Genomic DNA, 18,717 nt, shown 5'->3' on the forward strand with positions numbered 1-18,717 from the left:
AGACCCTCCAGCACCGGGCGGTCAGCTCATCTCATCCCACAGAAAGCAGCCTGTTTTCGGCGAGTCTTCTGTGAAATGCTCCGCCGGTTTTCGCGTCTCCGTCGCGGTTATACATGAGATTTAACTGTACTATAACGAGTCTTCATATGTTTTAATGTGGTCTCAGAGACTGATGTTGTTCACTGGTTACGTCTGTTTGAGGACGGAGTTTAGATTCATAACTTAATGTTTAAATGTAACTAACGTGTTGTCTGTAACCGCAGAGTGCAGCTTGTTTATTGTCCATCATTGTGCAGTAAAACATCTATGTCCTTTAAATAAAGGACATAAGGGGTCCGTCATTGAGACTCTAAATCGGCAGCAGAACTTCAGCTTCAAAGAAACTCTGAAGCTCTGAATTATAATAATAATGAATAAAACAATTCCACATATGAATTATTGTGTAGTTCTCTGTAAGATCTTTGATGTGTGGTCAGCAGCTTGCTGTACGAGGACCACTATACTGATTGTACTGATCAGCCTCTTGATGTTTGAGTAACAAGACAAACGGTAGGTGTGTGCATTCAAATATTTTAGTATAATAGTTTTTTTTTGTTACTGTATCCAACCTCCTCCTCCTAAATTGATAAAGCTAATTATTTTATGACTGATTATATATATATGGTGCTCAATATTATATATACCATTTCAAATTAAATGAAAATGAGACAAAAGATTGTTAATAGTAAAATATTTAAGTCAAAAACTAAATTAAAACGTATTAGCAAGACCAGCTGACATGGTGACGTTATCAAGTCAGCTGCTTTTCCAATTGCGGAAACGACTGTTCTCCCGAGTCTGTCTCCCGAGTCTATTCTCGCGGGAACGCAAGTCCGTTCTCGCCGTCTCAGGTATTGAGAAAGGGCCAGAGATCTCATTGCCAAAGTGTTACACAAGACACATCCCATGATAGGTAAAAGCAAAGAGCTGTCTCAAGACTCATGTCTCAAATCAGAACAGTTGTCCAAGAGGCAAGGACCTCACTTGTGGAGAGCTTCAAAAAGACCTGCATTTAGCAGGTACTGTTGTCTCAAAGAAAACTGTAAGTAACGCACTCCACCGCCATGGCCTGTATGCACGCTCGCCACGCAAGACCATTGCTGAAAAAAAAGCATGTTGAAGCTCGTTTAAACATTTGGAAAAGCCAGTGAAATACTGGGAGAATGTAGTGAGACATTCTTGACAGAAATCTGCTGCCATCTACCAGGATGATGAAGATGAAACAAGGGTGGACATTTCAGCAAGACAATGATCCCAAACACACAGCCGAAGAAACTCTCAACTGCTTTCAAAGAAGGAAAGTAATGCTTCTAGAACCAATCATCTGCCTTAAATCCCATTGAAAATCTATGGAACGAACTGAAGATCAAGATTTATAGAAGAGGCCCACGGGACCGTCAAGATTTGAAGACTGTGTGGAAGAATGGGCCAAAATCACAGAGCAATGCATGTGACTAGTTTCTCTATACAGGAGGCGTCTTGAAGCTGTCATTACCAACAAAGGCTTTTGTACAAAGTATTGAATAAATATCAGTAAGCATGTTCAATCCCTTTTCCCTTGTTTTTTGCACTTTCCTACGTTTTTTGCATTTACATACGAACAAACTCCTCTGAGAGTTTAAATCCGATCGATTTCAAAATCAGGCAAGTTGATCCTGACAGGGAGATTTTAAAGTCTCTGAGGATTATGCTCTAAAACGAACAGGAAGTCAGTTTTTTTTGTGTGTGAATATTCCCTGTATTTTTTGCAGAGAGGCAAAAAACCTATTTGAGTGACGTTTTGATTCCAAAATTGCTAATAAACCCCTAGCCTACGGGCTTTGCTCCAAGTCTGCCCTGTGTGGAACCTGGGATTGAGTCCCATCATGATCATAGACTTTTTTTTTCTTTACTTTTTAAACGCGTGTCTGGGTGATATAACAAACGAAGGGATTCAGTTTACTCTCCTTGGTGAGGTTATTGACTTAAATTTTTACACTATTGAGGTTCACTAATATCTTACTACGGCTCTTATGGTTTTATTTAGAGTTTATGCAGAAATGGATCAACAAGCAGGAAGTCTCCCCCGTAGGGCCCACCTTCCCATTGCAAAGACCGCTCGGTAATTGACTACGAAAACTCTTAGACTTATTGTTTAATTCTTTAGGTTGATATAATAATAACATTTAAAAACGATGACTGCAAAAAAATAGTCCCCACAGATTGCACTCTCTGCCATGACGGAATGGAGATAAACTACCCTATATTATAGTCATTTTGATTGCACAATCACAAGTGAGCTGATGGCTGAGTGGTTATCTCTGGTTTGAATCCTGCAGAAGTACAGATTTTTTTTTCTCTTTTTAACCACTTGTTCAGCTAATATAAGAAGCAAAGTTACTTTTGAGATACTAAATATGCTCCATTCTTTACTCAATTTGGCTTCCACAATAAAGTAAAGACGTAGTCACGTATGATTTTAATGCTTCCACTTTTGAATTTTGCTTAGTATTTCATCTAACCTGCCCCAGCACCTGTTGTGATCAATTCTTTCCCACGGTGTCAAGTGTGTACCTTGATTTTTTTTTTGTTGCTCATTGCAACCCTTCTCTCCAAGGAGGGCTAACAATGCATGGTGCTATTTATTAAGGAACTGGCTAAACAGCTTGTCATGCCACATATGAAAAGGCTCATGGAGATCTTGCCTTGACTGAATTGGGGCAATCAAAGGCCTGTTCATCACTGCTCGCAGCTTTAATTTATATTGCGGTTGTGCCAGGTCCTTGCCTCGTCGTTGTTTTATTTTCTTCTTGGTTTTGGTTTTGTTTAGTTATTTTTGAACTATTAAAGTATTTTTATTTCCCTGAACTCCGCATCTGAGTCCTCCCTCCTTGCCCTCTGTGCACGGTGTGCGGGCACGAGGGCTGCAATGTTTCCCCTAGGTTTAAAACTTCGTGGGGGGTGTAGTGATTGATTCTTATGCACAAAATTTGATTTATTTCATTTACAAAATGTGCTGCAGAATGCCAAGAAAAGACTCCAAAAGGAGGGAAAATATCCTTGTTTTTTTATAATTAGTTATTTTATTAGTATTTTTAAAATGTCTGTGCACGTACCTGTTGTTATCATATCATGATAGAACTACCTGGGGGGTATTGCACAAAAGTACAATGAAGAAATCCAGGATAATTGATAAAGAACCGCTTGACTTGTGTGACCAGCTCATCGCGGCTAAATCTGTGATAATGCAGGAATGGAGAAGACGCCGCGCGCAGCATATTTCTCACCCGCTGAGCAGCGACTGATCATGGAAATACATGAGGAGGTGAAGAATATAATATGCAAAAAAGGAATACTGCAACTGTAATTAAACAGAGAAAAGGCCTGGCAGACAATCGCAGACCGACTGAATGTGGAAGGGATTCAAAAATATCTACTTACTACTTCGTTACTTAGTTGTACACTCTGTTTTAATTGCTTTTAATATACTTGTTTCATGTGTTGGTTTTATTTCTGAATCTGTGTTCATGATCTAAATGTGCTGGTTTTACTGTAAAGTGTCTTTGAGTGGCCATGAGATACTTGAGGCAGTACTTATATATTCTTTACAGTTCAAGGGTTGCCAGCCCTAAAAGCACCCTCAAACTGTTACATTACTGAACGATAAAGTACAGCCTCTCGTACTTTATTGCTTAATTATGAAATAAACTTGATTTTATCAGTAGGCATCTCAAGGCTGGGAAAAAACCTACTTTTCTCCTGCCCTGTCTTGTACCTTTTTATTGTCCTTGACTGATTAATCCAGTCACAATTTTTAGTTGCACTTTATTTTCATCCCTCATCGTTCCCCTGCTGCTGAATTGTTAAAACTTTTTGTTTTTTCCTCAAGGCCAGCTCAGTGGGCGGAGCCTCCGCTTCTTAATCATCTCCGAGGGTTTGGAGATTTGAGAAGGCCTGCTTGAAAAAATATATGTATATTTCCGTGCAATTTTTGGTCGATCATGTGGGGGATTTCAACAAGCATCTATGCCCGCCATAACAAAAACACACACTGCAAGCAATTAAAGACGCCCAGCAGCAATATACAGGGACAAGTGGGTGTCAAGACTTTGCATCAGACTTGTTAGAAAAAAAATACATCGGAGCACGAGCCATGTTTAATTTGTTTATTCATTTAGCCAATTATTTCTCAAAAATGAATCGGCATTTACAGATATTCCTTTCTGCCAAGACGATTACATTGATTACGGAGGCTGGATCACATGGCAGCAAAGGCTGAGGTTGTGGCAGTGTTCTAAGCGATTAGGTGCATTAAATGAATCCGCATGTGCATAGATGCATGTAGATCAATATCACCCCCACCCCCCCCCCCCCCCCAAAAAAAAGAGAAGAAAAGAGATGTCACTTAGTTATGCTGGAATTGTTTTCACCTAGTGACTTTGTTTTTCATCATAATGGCATGAGGAGTAAGTTAAGTAGATTGTCAGTCAATTCACCTGTTAATGGATTGCTTAGTAGCTCTAAACACAGGTTTAGGAGTTAGTCATTTTCATTTTGATGCTTTGGCAATCGTTTTCCCCTCAGTGTTTCCCCTACCATTATAACAGCGGGGCTCCCCCGCCCCCTGGAAAAGTGTGAAATAAAAAAATGCATATATTTTTTCCATGCACGCCGATTCCGCTGAAACACCTATGCGCATATGTCCGTATAAGCGCACACAGGTACCAGTTGTACATTGTCACGTTACTCTCCTGTTCGGTAGAACAGAACTGATGTAAGTGCGCTCGACGTGCGCCGGTAGAGCACGGCGAAAAATGTCACGTGACAAGCAAACAAATATATTTAAACACTCCGATGGTGGTGAGGATGGGACAAGTTGCTCTCCTGTAAACAGTGTTAATTTCGTTGACGAAAACTACGACGGAAATGTAAACGTTAAAGACCTTTCTTCTGTGACTTAAGACGATAAAAACAGATCTTAAAAAATACAAACTATGACTAAATCTATTCTACCTTTCGTTAACAAGACGAGAATTTTATACATTTTTTCCCCTTGCCTGTACCATGGGCAAATTACAGCTCCCGTACAGCGGATATTAAAGTGTCATGATGACATCATCCACGGACCCAGAATGCTCGTTCACTGTGGGGGCAGCGGTGGTTCTTGTGCACCGATACGGACCGAAATGACTATTTTATACTTCGGCGAGTTTGAGTGTGCACTTCCTAGGTTTAGCTAACTGTTATCAGGCTAAAGCCGCGGAACGTCAGAGATTGATGTGCGTGGAGATGAAGACCCGTTTAACAGCTCGGGGATGGTCGGCCAGCAGAGGTGTTCATGCGGACCTGGCTGCTCCGTTCCCGGCGACGGTAGCCAGCGTTTCGAGACACTCAACTCAAGTTCACACTCCACATCTCGAGAAGACTGTTAAAGCGTCTTGCCCACCGTACGTTCGTTACTAAGCAACAAAGAACGCGCGACCAAGCACAATTGACAGGTGGAGGCTTTTGATAGAACTGCTCAGTGCAGGCGAAGGATGTGGCGGCACAGAGGAGGTGGAGGAAAACCCGGAAAACTGGTCATGAAACCCAAAAATAAAGAGGAGAGAGAAAAGACGGGGTCCAGTAGGCTGGTTTAAGATCCAGCCTAATAAATCATGTATTGCGCTGATTGTAGGACGTTAATGGGTCTCTTTTGTTGGGACAAGCAATTTCACAATGGAAACAATAAAGGACGTCTATGGAGCATTACACCCTTGCAAATAAATGCTTTGCTTTTTGTTAAAAGCCAAATCCTTTCATGTAATGTTTTTTTCACATGTCATTTATATGTCACAAACACTTCATCCATTTGTTCCTGGCCCCTCCGTAAATTTTTAGAACCCATTGTGGCCTGTGAGTCAAAAAGTTTGCCCACCCCGGCTATAGACCTATCCGAGGAGGGATATCTAATGGACAACCTAAGTACTGCAAGCTAGACTATTGTCTACTACTATGCAGTTGTAGATACAACACAGTGGGTCCCTTGGCCTGAGAAGGGAGAAAAATTTGTTTAATATGGCTATTAAATGTGACTAAAACTAGACTAAAATGTCCTGAGACTAAGACTAAATATAAAATAGGTGCCAGAATTAACACTGCCTGCAGGTAGAACTTCGGAATACCTCTCCTGCTCCGAATTCAAGTGCAGAAACGAACAGAGTCACCACCGAAAGACAGGTTTTGACTTGTAAACTTAGGGGGAAAACTGCCCCTCTAACCTTAATGCCAAGAAAACACTTTCAGGTGACCACTTATTTTGTAGATTTTACAAAGACAACGCCCATGTTTGCATTTAATAACGCATTATTTTGTAAAAATGATGTAAATTACAACAAAAATCCTTTCTATGTGAGTAATCAACTGGGAAACGGGTGATCTATTTACACCTGTGTTGTCTAAAATATTTGGTCCTTTCTGCCAATGGTCCAAACTGAATTGGCTGGCTTCCACTTGCCCTGCCGCCAGTGTGTTTTGCTCCGAGCCCAGCCCCCAACTGAAGCTAATATCAAAATGTGAGTTTCTCCATTTCATTCCTGTCTCCTTTGTTTCTTCCTCCAGATTTATTTGTCTCTGCTTCTGTCTCTCTTCCTTCTGTCTCTCCTCGACTGTCATCCCGTCAGCATCAGTTTCCCTGTTTTCGATTTTCCCTTTCCTCCCTCGGCCTGTGTGCGCGGTGATCCTGAATCACAGGGCAGGTGTTCAGCTGGCCGGAAACTGCTGCATGCCAACTGCTGCATGCTGACTCGCATAATCACAGAGAGGTGAGCAAGGGGGCAAGCTAGGGTTGAGGAAAACAGCTGGCTTCTAATGCCGATGGACCCCCCCCCCCAGTCCGATGTTTGCCAAGGGCCTGGCCAGGTGCCTCTGCAGTATATGTACACGCACACACACAGACACACACAATAAGTACAGATACACGTGTCGCAGCAACACATGGATGTTAAACACATGTGCATGTCAGATGTAATAATGGAGATGTACATGGATAGTGAGCAGATGGATTCGGCTGTGACAGGAAAAACCTGGCATTTAAAAAAATGAAAATATCTTCCCTCACTCTCTTTGGTAATCCTGGCAGACAGGAGTGAACTGCATTCTTAGAAGAGACCCTTCTTTTTACCCGGCTTAACATGCTGTCAATCTGCCCTGACTTGTCTTTTCATCACCGCTCCATGCGTCTCATCCCGCCACCCCCACTTTTCGCAAACCGAGTACAAGAACTCGCTAAATCCGGTGTTGGCGCTGAAAGACAAGAAGAAAAGAAAAGCCAATAAAAAATGAGGCACTGCTCTCCCCTGACTCTCAGAGAGAGATGTTGTTTAAACGTGACCCGTGGTTGATGTTTTCATTCCACCTGGACGACCTATACCCACTATGGATTCGATTATCGTCCTTTTTTCTTCTTCATCCTAGCTCTTTGCTTCCTGCGCCTTAGGGGAGAGAGGGGGAGGAGGGTAAACACACAAAGGGGGTGTGAATAATGCAACTTGAACATTAAATGTCAGATCTAAGAATTCACACTCTCCACCCCTCTCCATCTCCTCCCTCATTGTCTTACTGGCATTTACCTCATGTTTTATGCATTTTATCGATGGAGGTCGTTGTTTTGCCAGCTAATTTCTTGTTTTTTGGTGGCTCTAGACCAGGCGGCAACCTTCTGTTAAAGTGAAACTAATACCGAAGTGTCTTAAACCTTGCATTCTCAATGACTACGTTCATTTCTTATATTGTCTATAGCTCAGGCAAATACATTCGTAAAGGCAATGCACGTTTGCGTAACTTTTTTTCACAACATTTTTAAATTAGGTTTGTGTCGTTGTGACCACGTTTGGGTCGGGCCAATAGGTGGCGCTGAAAGAATATATGTATGTACCATCATTTCAATACCATGACCACTGTTCATCCATTACATGTCATGTCATTTAGCTTACGCTTTCATCCAAAGCAACTTATATTGCATTATAACCCATGTGTTACATTTTACCTGGGGAGCAATTAGGGGTTGGGTGTCCTCCTCAGGGACACCTCGAAGTGGTACATGGGGCAGCCGGGGCTTGTACTGCCAACCTTGCAGCTCCTAGCGCATCACGCTAGTCCATGCGCCAACATGGACCAATGGACTCTTAGAGGATACTAGCAGTTATAGTGCTGCAATGTTACTTTTAACTTGCTTTCTCTCCTCATGTGTGGCTTTTTCATCCCTTATATGTTTTTCCCTCGAAAAGCCTTTGGCATACTCATTTGTTGTTTAAGTCTACTTCATAGGTTCACTGCAGAATTACACTTTCAGTAAGAGAAAAAGGAACTTAATTTCAGTACGTGTTTGGTTTAGCCTATCTGCATCATTCCAAGAGGAAAGGCGTAGATGATTTATTGTACTTCCCAAATTGTAATTAATCAAGTCAAAAGTTATTCAAAATTACATTTACCTAAAATTCCACTACGCCACTCGTGTCCACAAGTGACAATATAAAGTTATCAGTAGTGAGCATGGCAGATTTTTGCTGAGCAGTAGCTTTTACGAATTGTCTGAATGCAGCAAATGTGAATTTGTTTATTTATCAAAGGCCAAATTGCAAAATGTAAAAAGATTTTGTATTTTAGATTTTCCTATCTTTTAAATTAGCAGTAGATGTCTGATTCCATTGTATGTCAGCGCAACAAAAGGAAAAATTAGTTTACCAGGGAGCGCATTTGTAATTTGCATCAGTATACCGTCTCACCCATCAAGTTCTCATCCGCCTTTTAGTTGCATAAATACATTCGAAGATGAATTTGCCAATTGCCTTTTCAGACTGCAGTCATCTCTGGGTACAGTGAGGGAAAATTTAAAATGCAGTGCCCTGAGTATTGCTTCTTTCTCATGTCTAAGCCTGCATTCATCCACCCAAAATTAAATTATCTATTTGTTTGTACGATAATCAGGGAATACTAGGGGTCCAATCCATTTAAAGCATCCGGTATACTACTTTACATATCCGTTCTGATATGCTGACTTGTCCCTAAAGACTCCACCAAGCAATCCTGCGAAATGAAGGGCAAGCCTAGACTTTGCACTGTAGAGTCTTGAGAAGTGTCACCTCACAGAAAGTGTGAATACAGTGCGTTTGTCTGCATCAAAAAAATATAAGCAGCCTAAAGTTTGTTGCTGCACGCAGAGGACTCACACTTGAGCAGAAATGTGATTTGGACTATATGGTGATGACATCTCTATCCAAACACACAAAGTATCAAGAAACCAGAAGCAGTTTGTCGTGTTGATGTGGCACGTGTCTTACAGTGGTGGACAAGTTCAGTGATCATGACAGCATTTAATGTTTTTCTTTTGTCCTCTTATTCAAATCACGCCCCCTTCTTTTACAGTACAGTAAACTATGACCAAATCCTTTTTGCTCTTTCACTTTTAAATTCACCTGTATTTTTTTGCTAAGTAATACAACTCTATAGGGACTAGAATATCATTAGCGCAATATCTTTGAGAGGGAGCAGATAACTTCCCCAATATATTTTTTGCACATTTAAAACGGACATGCTATGAAGATGCTATGATTGGTGTTATTTTTGATGAATCCAACTTTGCTGCCTTCAATATTCACATTATGATCACAATATGTGGACAGAAGTTTCAATCAATGACTGTGACTCCATTTAATGATTCCTCGTGTAAGTAAAACAAAACCTTTTTTGTCTTTTTTTGTTCAGGCCAGTGGGAGGTAACTGTCAGAAGAAATGCCGGTCTTAGGTGCCCTAGTACATCTTCACCTGGACAATGGCAACACAGTGGCCAATGAGAAAAGAGAGATGCTCCCATGGCGCTGCCTGCCTTGCTAGATGGCCGGCCTCCTCGTTGATGTTTCTATGGTTGCCGTGGGTGTTGCTATGGCTGCCGTGGACCACCCAAGCTGAACAAGCGGGCAGTGGGAAGGTTCTCCACGGTTCTCTTTCGTCCCCCTTGTCCTCATCTTCTTCCTCGTCCTCATTATCCACATCCAGCTCTTCAGCATGGGGCTTCAACACAAGGCACAGCGGGGGGCAGCTGGACTGGCTGCTGTCGGAGAAGGGACCTTTCCACAGAGGTCCCGAGTACACAGAATTCAGAGAGAGGTTCCAGCAGGGATTTTCTACCAGATACAAGATTTACAGGTGAGAAGGGCAAATGTGTGTATGTGTGTGCATGAAAAGACTGGTAAAGTAAGTCCTCGCTACTCCTTGCACGTCGGGGCACTGGCCGGACGGTTACAAATGCACCCGAGGAACCCTGCGGCCGTCGGACGAAGCGTTCGCAAGTCAGTGGTCGTTAACCGCGTGGAGCAACGCCAGGAATGCCGCTTTCCAAACTTTATCTTTGACATTATCATGGTCTTAGGCCTTTTATGTCAACATATAACCAGGAGCTGATGTACCATCAAAAATTAAAGCTGCGAGCAGCGATAAACTGGCCTTCGCCTCCCCTTGCATGTCAGGTGGGGGGGGGGCAGCGGTGAAGAAGGACACGCGGGTCAAAAAGAGACAAAATAATTATGTATTAATTAATTAATACATTTAGTAAGATACGCTTCTCCTCCAGGGCTTTATAAATTGGTAAATTCAAATTGAATCAGTTAAGCCATGTACTTTCAGCTAAAAGTAATATTGCAATCTTAAGGCAGAGGAGATTCCAGCAATGTTGTCAATGGATTGTCAATTCAGGTTGATAACCTGGGCTCACTTTGATCTTTCATCATTTCTGTATTTTGTATGAACTATAAATAAAACCATAAGAGCCTTAGTAAGATATTAGTGAACCTCTAAAGTGTGAACGTTAAGTCATTAACCTCACCAAGGAGAGTAAACTGGATCCCTTTGTTCATTAGATCAGCCGGACACGCAGTTAAAAAGAGAAGAAAAACAAATAAACACTATGCCTCTATCAGGAATCATACTCGAGTCTAGCAAATGAAAGACATGTTACTAATCACTCGGCCACAGGCGCTCTTGCGATTGTGCAATCAAAACGTGACTCAAAGAGGTTGATTCATTTACATTCCATCAGGGCAGAGAATGCTATCTGTGGGGACTATTTTTTGCAGTTATTAGCATTATTCATTTAACACATTTTAAATCACATCAGGAGTCTTATAACCTGAATAGAGGTTACTTTGAACAGAAATACATTAAGTTAGAGCTGGCAAACTCTTGCGATAACATAAACTTACACGAGACTACGAACGCAATGTTGCTCGGCTGTGGCAGAATACTTGTATTTAATGTGTAATCTGTCTAATCTTGTATCTGCCCGTACGTTGCTTCCGTGAGCAGAGCAGAGACAGTTTATGGAGATCGCAGAGTAAACGTGTTCGCATCTCCATTAGTCTGTGGCAAAATACTTGTATTTAAACCATAGATGTAGGTATATTGAACTGTCCGTGTTATTTGTCTAGGTTACATATGTCGAACTCACAACCCGCCGCCGGTGTCCGCCTGCCCGTCCGGAGTGCCTAATATAGTTCCCATTGACAAACTACATATGCGACATTTCCACACCATATTGACTCTGACAAACGTATACAACTCTTATTCACATATGGACATTGCACTTTAGAATATATTATTATATTAATTAACTCAGCATGTACCAAAATATGTACAACATGACAAATTAAATCATTGTCCCTGCATACTGAACAAATATTACATTCTGGATTCATTAAACACATTTTAAGTGCCGCGTTCACAATCACGGGTGTACTTCCCGGTCCCCGCCATCCTTCTTCCTCGTCACTCTTCGTCTGTCCCGCGTCCCGCCCCCTCCGCTCGCCTGCGCACCAACTTCCTGGTCAATGATTGGCCGAACCTATGGCCAAATTCAGGGGTGCTATTGGGTGTGGAACTTTAGATTGACATCCCAAAGTAAGAGTGCTTGACGCCAGCACCCCCCACCCCCTTTGCTTCAGTGAGCAGAGCAGGGACAGTTTATGGAGAGTAAACTTGTTCGCATCTCAAGCTGTATGTGGCAGAATACTTGTATTAAAACCATAGATTGAACTGTCCGTGTTATTTGTCTAGGTTACATATGTTGAATTGCGACGTGCGTACCGCCATCTCCCCCCCTCTCCAGTGGCGTATCCAGAACATTTTTACTGGGGTGGCCAAGATGGGACACAAAGCTAGTGTGGGGTGTCCATGGTAGACGGCGTTGTTCCCATTTAAGCAGCAATTTAACAGAACCTATATACAACATATACATAAACAATTGTAACAAAAACCAAACAAATCTGAACTCCAAACAAAGTATATACTATGAAGTAATGTTATGTAAACCTTTAAACTCTCATGAACAATAGAGGACTCTAATAATAGTAACAAAGTGCAACAGAGGTAGCTAGTTCTTGCTATTGCTCATTCTGCTGCTACAAAATGCTTTCACATAGGGCCAAGAACACAAGACAATGCTTAAAGTCCAATGCAATGCCACCAGACCAAATATAACTGAAGGGTTAAGGTGCTTCTTTATAATGTAACTTGTGAAAATTGTACATAAACAGTTGTAACATAAACCAAGCAAACCTTAACACAAAAACAAGACCATTAGACAAATTCTGGGTTCATCCATCTTATCAGATGAATTTGCCAGGTTTGGTGATTGGTAGCAAAAGTTTTAATAAATTTGTCCATGTCAAGTGACTTTGCTCTTCTAGCCTCAATGCTGAGAACACCCAGGTTTCTCAGTCCGTCATCTGTCATTGTTGTGCGCAAATGAGTCTTGATGAGTTTAAGAGCTGAGAAGCTGCGCTCACATGCGGCACTGCTTACCCGGAGGGCTATGGCTATCTTGCACAGACAAAAAAGCTTAGTTGAATTCAATGCTGATAAGAATGTGTGTACATATGTTTATGTTTGTGTTTCTGCAAAATGTTGCAACATTGACACCTGCTCCCATTTTACCTTGGAAGATTGATTGGTCTTCTGGCCCAAAAAATTGAAGGATATAATATAAATATTTTATTTATGTAGTGCTTTTCATCAGACGTCACAAAAAATAAACGACACAATGACACATTAATAGGGTTCTGAAAAGGTGGGTTTTGATTTGAGATTTGAATATGGAATCGGTGCAGTCTCGAATGAGTTTGGGGAGATCCAGAGCGAGCTGGCAGCTACGGAGAAGGCCCTGTCACCCCATGTACGGTGCTTGGTCCTACGTGGTGATAGGAGGTTGGAATTAGTGGATCCGTTGTGAGACAGGGTAGTCAGTGGAGAACAGGGGTGATGTAAGCACAGAAGCAGGAATGGGTGAGCAGACGAGCAGCAGAATTGTGAATGGGGACTGGGGTTTAGTATTATGGGGTGAAAGTGGCGCAGTAGGGAGGGTGTGCTGTGAACCGCAAGGTCGGTGGCTCGATTCCTTGCTCCTCCATGTCCTGTGGGCTAGCAGGCTAAATACTCTTCAGAGTTCAGTTAAAAGATTCTAGAATGTTCAAATGTTAATTCCCGGGGAACACAACCAGAGAGCTGAGAGCTAAAAACTGCTAAAAGCTCAAAATATATAAGACCGTAACATTGAGGCTGCCATCAAAGGCAATCTTAGATTCGAGAACAGTGCACACCACTCACAAATATAATAATCCCCTGGTAGGTCTATGATTTGACAAACAACAAATTGTATTTCTCTCAACATGTCAGACAGTTTAGGCACCACGTCTAATCAGGAAACGTTTATTGCCATAATATGTTTTACATACATGGAAATTGTCTTGGCGGTAGGTGCATGACAGAAGACAGTACAATAATGTTGACATAGTGCAAATATGATAAAAATAAAATAAAAGTATAATAAAATATAAGCTATGGGTTAGTACGCTAAAAACTAAAGCTATGGGTTAGTAAGTTAGAGGAGATGAGATAAAATTAGGAATAAAAATAAAGATAAAGTGCAGAAGGCAGAGCTGAAGTCCACAAACAGGATCCTGGCGTAGGTTCCTGGGGAGTCCAGATGCTGGAGGATGAAGTGGAGGGCCATGTTGACAGCATCGTCTACAGACCTGTTGGCTCTGTAGGCGAACTGCAGGGGGTCCAGGAGGGGTTCGGTGAGGGACTTAAGGTGGGACAGGACTAGCCGTTCAAAGGACTTCATGACTACAGAGGTCAGTGCGACGGGCCTGTAGTCATTCAGTCCTGTGATCCTGGGCTTCTTGGGAACAGGGATGATGGTGGAGGCCTTGAAGATGGCGGTGAACACAGGAGACAGCTGGTCAGCACAATGCTTCAGGGTGTGGGGCGAGACTGAGTCCGGACCGGCTGCTTTCCGGGGGTTTTGTCTTTTGAAGAGCCGATTGACGTCACTCTCCAAGACAGAGAGGGGCAGTGGGGGAGGGGAGAGTAGTCCAGAGGTGTGAGCACCTGATGGGTCGGAGGAGGTGGTGGAGTTGTGGAGGATGGAGTCAGGACATTGTCGTTCAAATCTGCAGTAGAACTCGTTCAGTTCATCTGCCAGGCGGAGGTCATTCATGGAGTGGGGTTTTTTCGGCTTGTAGTTTGTGAGGTGTTTAAAGCTTCTCCAAACCGAAGCAGAGTCGTTAGCTGAGAACTGATGTTGGAGTCGCTCAGAGTACAGTCGTTTAGCGTCTCTCACCGCCTTACTAAACCTGTATTTAGACTCTGTGTACAGGTCTTTGTCCCCACTCCTAAATGCAATAATAATGAAAGATTCGGCCCAGATTCAGGAGCCATAGACGGGCCAGAACCTGTTGAACTGTGCAGGTAGCCCATAAACCTGGCTGCCATGTACCAACCAATATAGGCCCATTTTACATTGCCTGATTTGGACCTGGTTTGGCAGTCATCAACGGGCCGGAGCTTGTTTCAGTGCTGGTTGCCGATAAACCCGGTGGCCATCTCAGAATAGGGCCATATCTGTAACAGCAACATCTTCCAAAGCTGGAACACAGCCGAGCTAGCCGACACTCAGCCGCAATATGACCGAGTCCGCTGGCTACCTGTGCTGTGAGGTGTTTAAAGCTTCTCCAAACTGAAGGGTTTGTCATTATTAGTTATTATTATAACTCACCCTGGTGCATGATGGTACACAGCTGTCCTCAAAGAAGCCGATGTAGGAAGTTACAGCCTCTGAAGTCATCCAGATTGTCAGAAGCAGTCTTGAAAACATCCGTGTCTGTGCAGTCAAAACACAGAGAAAGAAAAGAACATAAACAAACCCCGCCTCCATTGACCGGTGCTTAGCACCCAAAAATACAGTGGATGGTGCTCACTCTAGCCTAGGGTACTAACAATAGGTACACCTACGTGTATGCAATATGTAAACCCCGGAGTATCTTACCTGTCCTCATTGACCCTGTGCGCACAACCAAAAGATATCACAAAAACACCAGTAGGCTGTTACTAAATTCAATTTTACCACAAGACAGTGCTCTTCAAAACGCGGGCCCAGCTCAACACAAAAGAGCCTTCTCCCACTGAAAACAAACAGACTATATAAAGGGAATGGTTGATGGGAGATCTGGAACCGGTGTGGTAATTGGATGAGGGGAACCAGGTGTGCACATCTGTGAAGTGAGAGAATGGAAACAGAAGGGGGAGACAAAAACAACACAAACCAACAACACAAAAAAAGAACACCATATCTGTAGACCTATCCCCATAGAGCACTGTACGTAACACCCACGGACTGTAAACACCGACCAGGATGAATGAAGCAAACTCACAGGGGGAGTTGAAGGGATTGCAGATGGTGATGAAGGATTCCAGAGCAGGAGAACAGTGTTGGAGGATCACAGTTACGCCGTTGCACCAGCCGTTGTTAAAGTAGAAGCGGATTCCTCCACCCTTCGTCTGGCCGGAGAGCTCCATGTCGCGGTCCACTCTGAGCAGCTGGAAGCCCGCCAGCTGGAGTGCAGAGTCCAGTATCGATCCACAGAGCCAGGTCTCCGTGAAGCACACCACGGAGGATGAAGAAAAGTCTCTGTCTCTTCTCACGAGCAGCTGAAGTTCGTCCAGTTTGTTGCACAGTGGGCGCACGTTGGAGAGAAAAATGCCTGGCAGCGGTGTGCGAGAACCACGCTTGCGGAGTCACCCTAACGAGCCGGCCCGTTTTCCTCTCCTCTGGCGTCTCATGGCGTGAGTAAAAGGTCAGCGCACCTTTGACTAGAAAGTCCAGTAATTCCACAGAGGAAAGAAGTTGGAAATAACTCGTTGGAGCTCTTCTCTGGTGAAAGAGCTTTGGGAATCGCAACAGGGAAAACAACAAAAAACAAAGTGCACCAAAACACCGAGGCGGCCATCTTGGATCAATAAATGACGCATGTCTTCATGCACTCCTACAAAATATCCATCAAAAGAATTTTTTACCTCGGCCAACTGCAGTACGCCCAGGATATAGTCAGCCTTATCACCCATTGTGTATATGAGAGAATTCACCTGGTAAGCTCTCTTTTTCTTTCAATCGAGAAGCAAGCCTGAAGCATTCAAAACTTTTTATCCATGCAGGCCACGTGCTTGGCTCGAAGTCGAAAGGTTCCAGTGGTGTGATGGTAAAATGTGATCCATGTTGTGTGCTAGTAGCTTACCGCTAGCTTGTTGTTAGCGTTTACCATCAAACTTTTTCTCTAAGCACCACACGTCATCATTAAAATACTCCAACTAGTTGTCTGTGCCACTAAACTGTCTGTCGTGGGTAATCCCAGTTCTGACACCATGTATTGTGCCTATATATTGTACCATCAGGATGCAACTAGACAACAACTTTTATTATACCTCTTCTCACACGTATATCTTAACATCATATATCAGTGCGCCATGAACGGGTTAGTTAGAACAGAGAGACAAGGCTGTAGTTGAAGATGGACAGAGCTTTTTGCAGTAAAACAAACAAAGGCGCGACATACAGCGGAGAACTGCAGAGGAATTCCTCCACGTCCACTTAAGCACCGCTTGGCTAAGCTAGCTACTAGGCTATGTCCAGATAGACTAAGTAGTTACAGAGAGATTACACTTTGTATCACGGGTGTGCCATTTTTGAAGCAGAGGCCAAAAAACGGCCTCAGATGTGAAAGGGATCAATTTGATCCTCTGCTTTGAGCTTCACCTCCTGCTGCTTCAGGTCTTCCTCTTCTACCTCCACTTTGGCCTCTTCCTCCTTCTTTGTGGATTCTCCATCTCACCCTCACTCTTCTCCCATCCTTCCATTTTGGTTGATGATGGGTGAACTCACCCGCTGCATTTCATAGTGCTTTAACCTGATTGGTTGGTCTACAATTAAGCAGTCTTGTGTTTGCGTACCTGACGGCGGTGTTCAACCAACTGGCAGGTGTGGTAACAGTCAGTGCTTTGGAATTGCAGGCAGTTGGCTGTGCCGTGTATAAATAATGCAGCCCCATCCAGAGTTCATGCCGGCCCTGTCACCATTATCATTATCTAAAATGTAATACCAAAAAACTGATAGATATACCCTGCATCAGCTGCAATTGGAAATTTCCTCTACCTGAAAATACATTTATAATCGGTTTTAACTTTCCCTTTCTGCCATCTCCATGAGCTCTTTAAAAATAGATCGTGTTGAAAGTTGTTGCAGGCGTTTGTACTGTCAGAATTGTAGAGACAGACACTCCAATTTTCTGGGATATGCTTGGAAGAAGTTTTTTCTTTAGTTTCAACCTTTTGTTAAGTTAGATTCAGAAAAAGTCAGCTCACTGTCTGTTTTAAAATGGTACAACAGGCAAAGGTTCCGTGACTTCATAGGACTCGGCTTTTGGCTGCGGGACACTTGCGATCACTGGCAAATTCTTCCTTTTTGCTTTATACACATGACTGTTTAATCATTAGCAAAAATGATATTTTCATTCTGACAGACAGAAAAAAGGCTTATTACTAGCTAGATTGTTGTAATGTAGCACTGACAATTGTATTTGAGTGACAGAGCTGCGGCAGAATATACCTTTTGCTCTCTCCAAAGCACTCATACTCTTTGCTAATTTGATGCTATTTGCACTTGATCAATGCAATATGTGTGAATGTTTGCATGCAACCAGAGTGAAAAGTCTATCAAAATGATCATAATGAGTGGGTAGTAATTCTACGTAAATTAGAAATTATAGTGAGTCTGTTTGATGCTGGATGTAAGTAGAAACGAAGGTTTTACGTTGAAGAATGGCAGTTCTTTTTTTGTGTTAATGAACAAAATCAGGAAAATCACAGCTAGAACCAAGATTGAAAACTGGTCCTAACAGGAACAGAGCCAGAATGCCAACAATATTTCAAAGTGAATGGCTATTAATAAACTCATTCCACCAGGAAGGCCCCCACACAAAATAGCCAATAGTGTGTGTCGCCATACACCTTGAGCCTGACGAGGCATAGGTTGTGGGGCTTAATATTTCCAACAGCAGCCGCTTTCATCAGGCTGTGTTGGCTTCAAGTGTTGAAGCATAAGACATGATAAAGAGGGAAACCTTTTAACAAATATATACAGCGCATTGACTGTAAGATGTGAAATATTGAAAAAAGATCCGCTGCATTTGTGATCATTTGTGTTGATGCCCAATCAGAAAAAGTTATAAAATAGTTTGAGCATATAGATCATTTTATAGAACTGAAATGTGATTGCACAAAGCTGAAGGCATCTACCTAAACAATTAGATTGTTTTCATGCTCCTACAATACTAA

At 42.6% G+C, this 18,717-nt stretch overlaps 1 protein-coding gene across 4 annotated transcripts in view; it reads left to right on the plus strand.

The window, feature by feature from the left end:
• Positions 1-18,717, plus strand: part of brinp2 (bone morphogenetic protein/retinoic acid inducible neural-specific 2) — a 196,646-nt gene that overhangs the window by 79,666 nt on the left and 98,263 nt on the right. For all 4 annotated transcript variants that reach the window (XM_062557655.1, XM_062557657.1, XM_062557656.1 and 1 more), the window contains one exon: positions 9,763-10,203. In XM_062557655.1, coding sequence (XP_062413639.1) covers positions 9,830-10,203 — 374 coding nt within the window. In that variant the 5' untranslated portion in view covers positions 9,763-9,829. The remainder of the gene's footprint in view (positions 1-9,762; positions 10,204-18,717) is intronic.

This window comes from Pungitius pungitius, chromosome 15 (assembly GCF_949316345.1).
Source record: "Pungitius pungitius chromosome 15, fPunPun2.1, whole genome shotgun sequence".
NCBI lineage: Eukaryota > Metazoa > Chordata > Actinopteri > Perciformes > Gasterosteidae > Pungitius > Pungitius pungitius.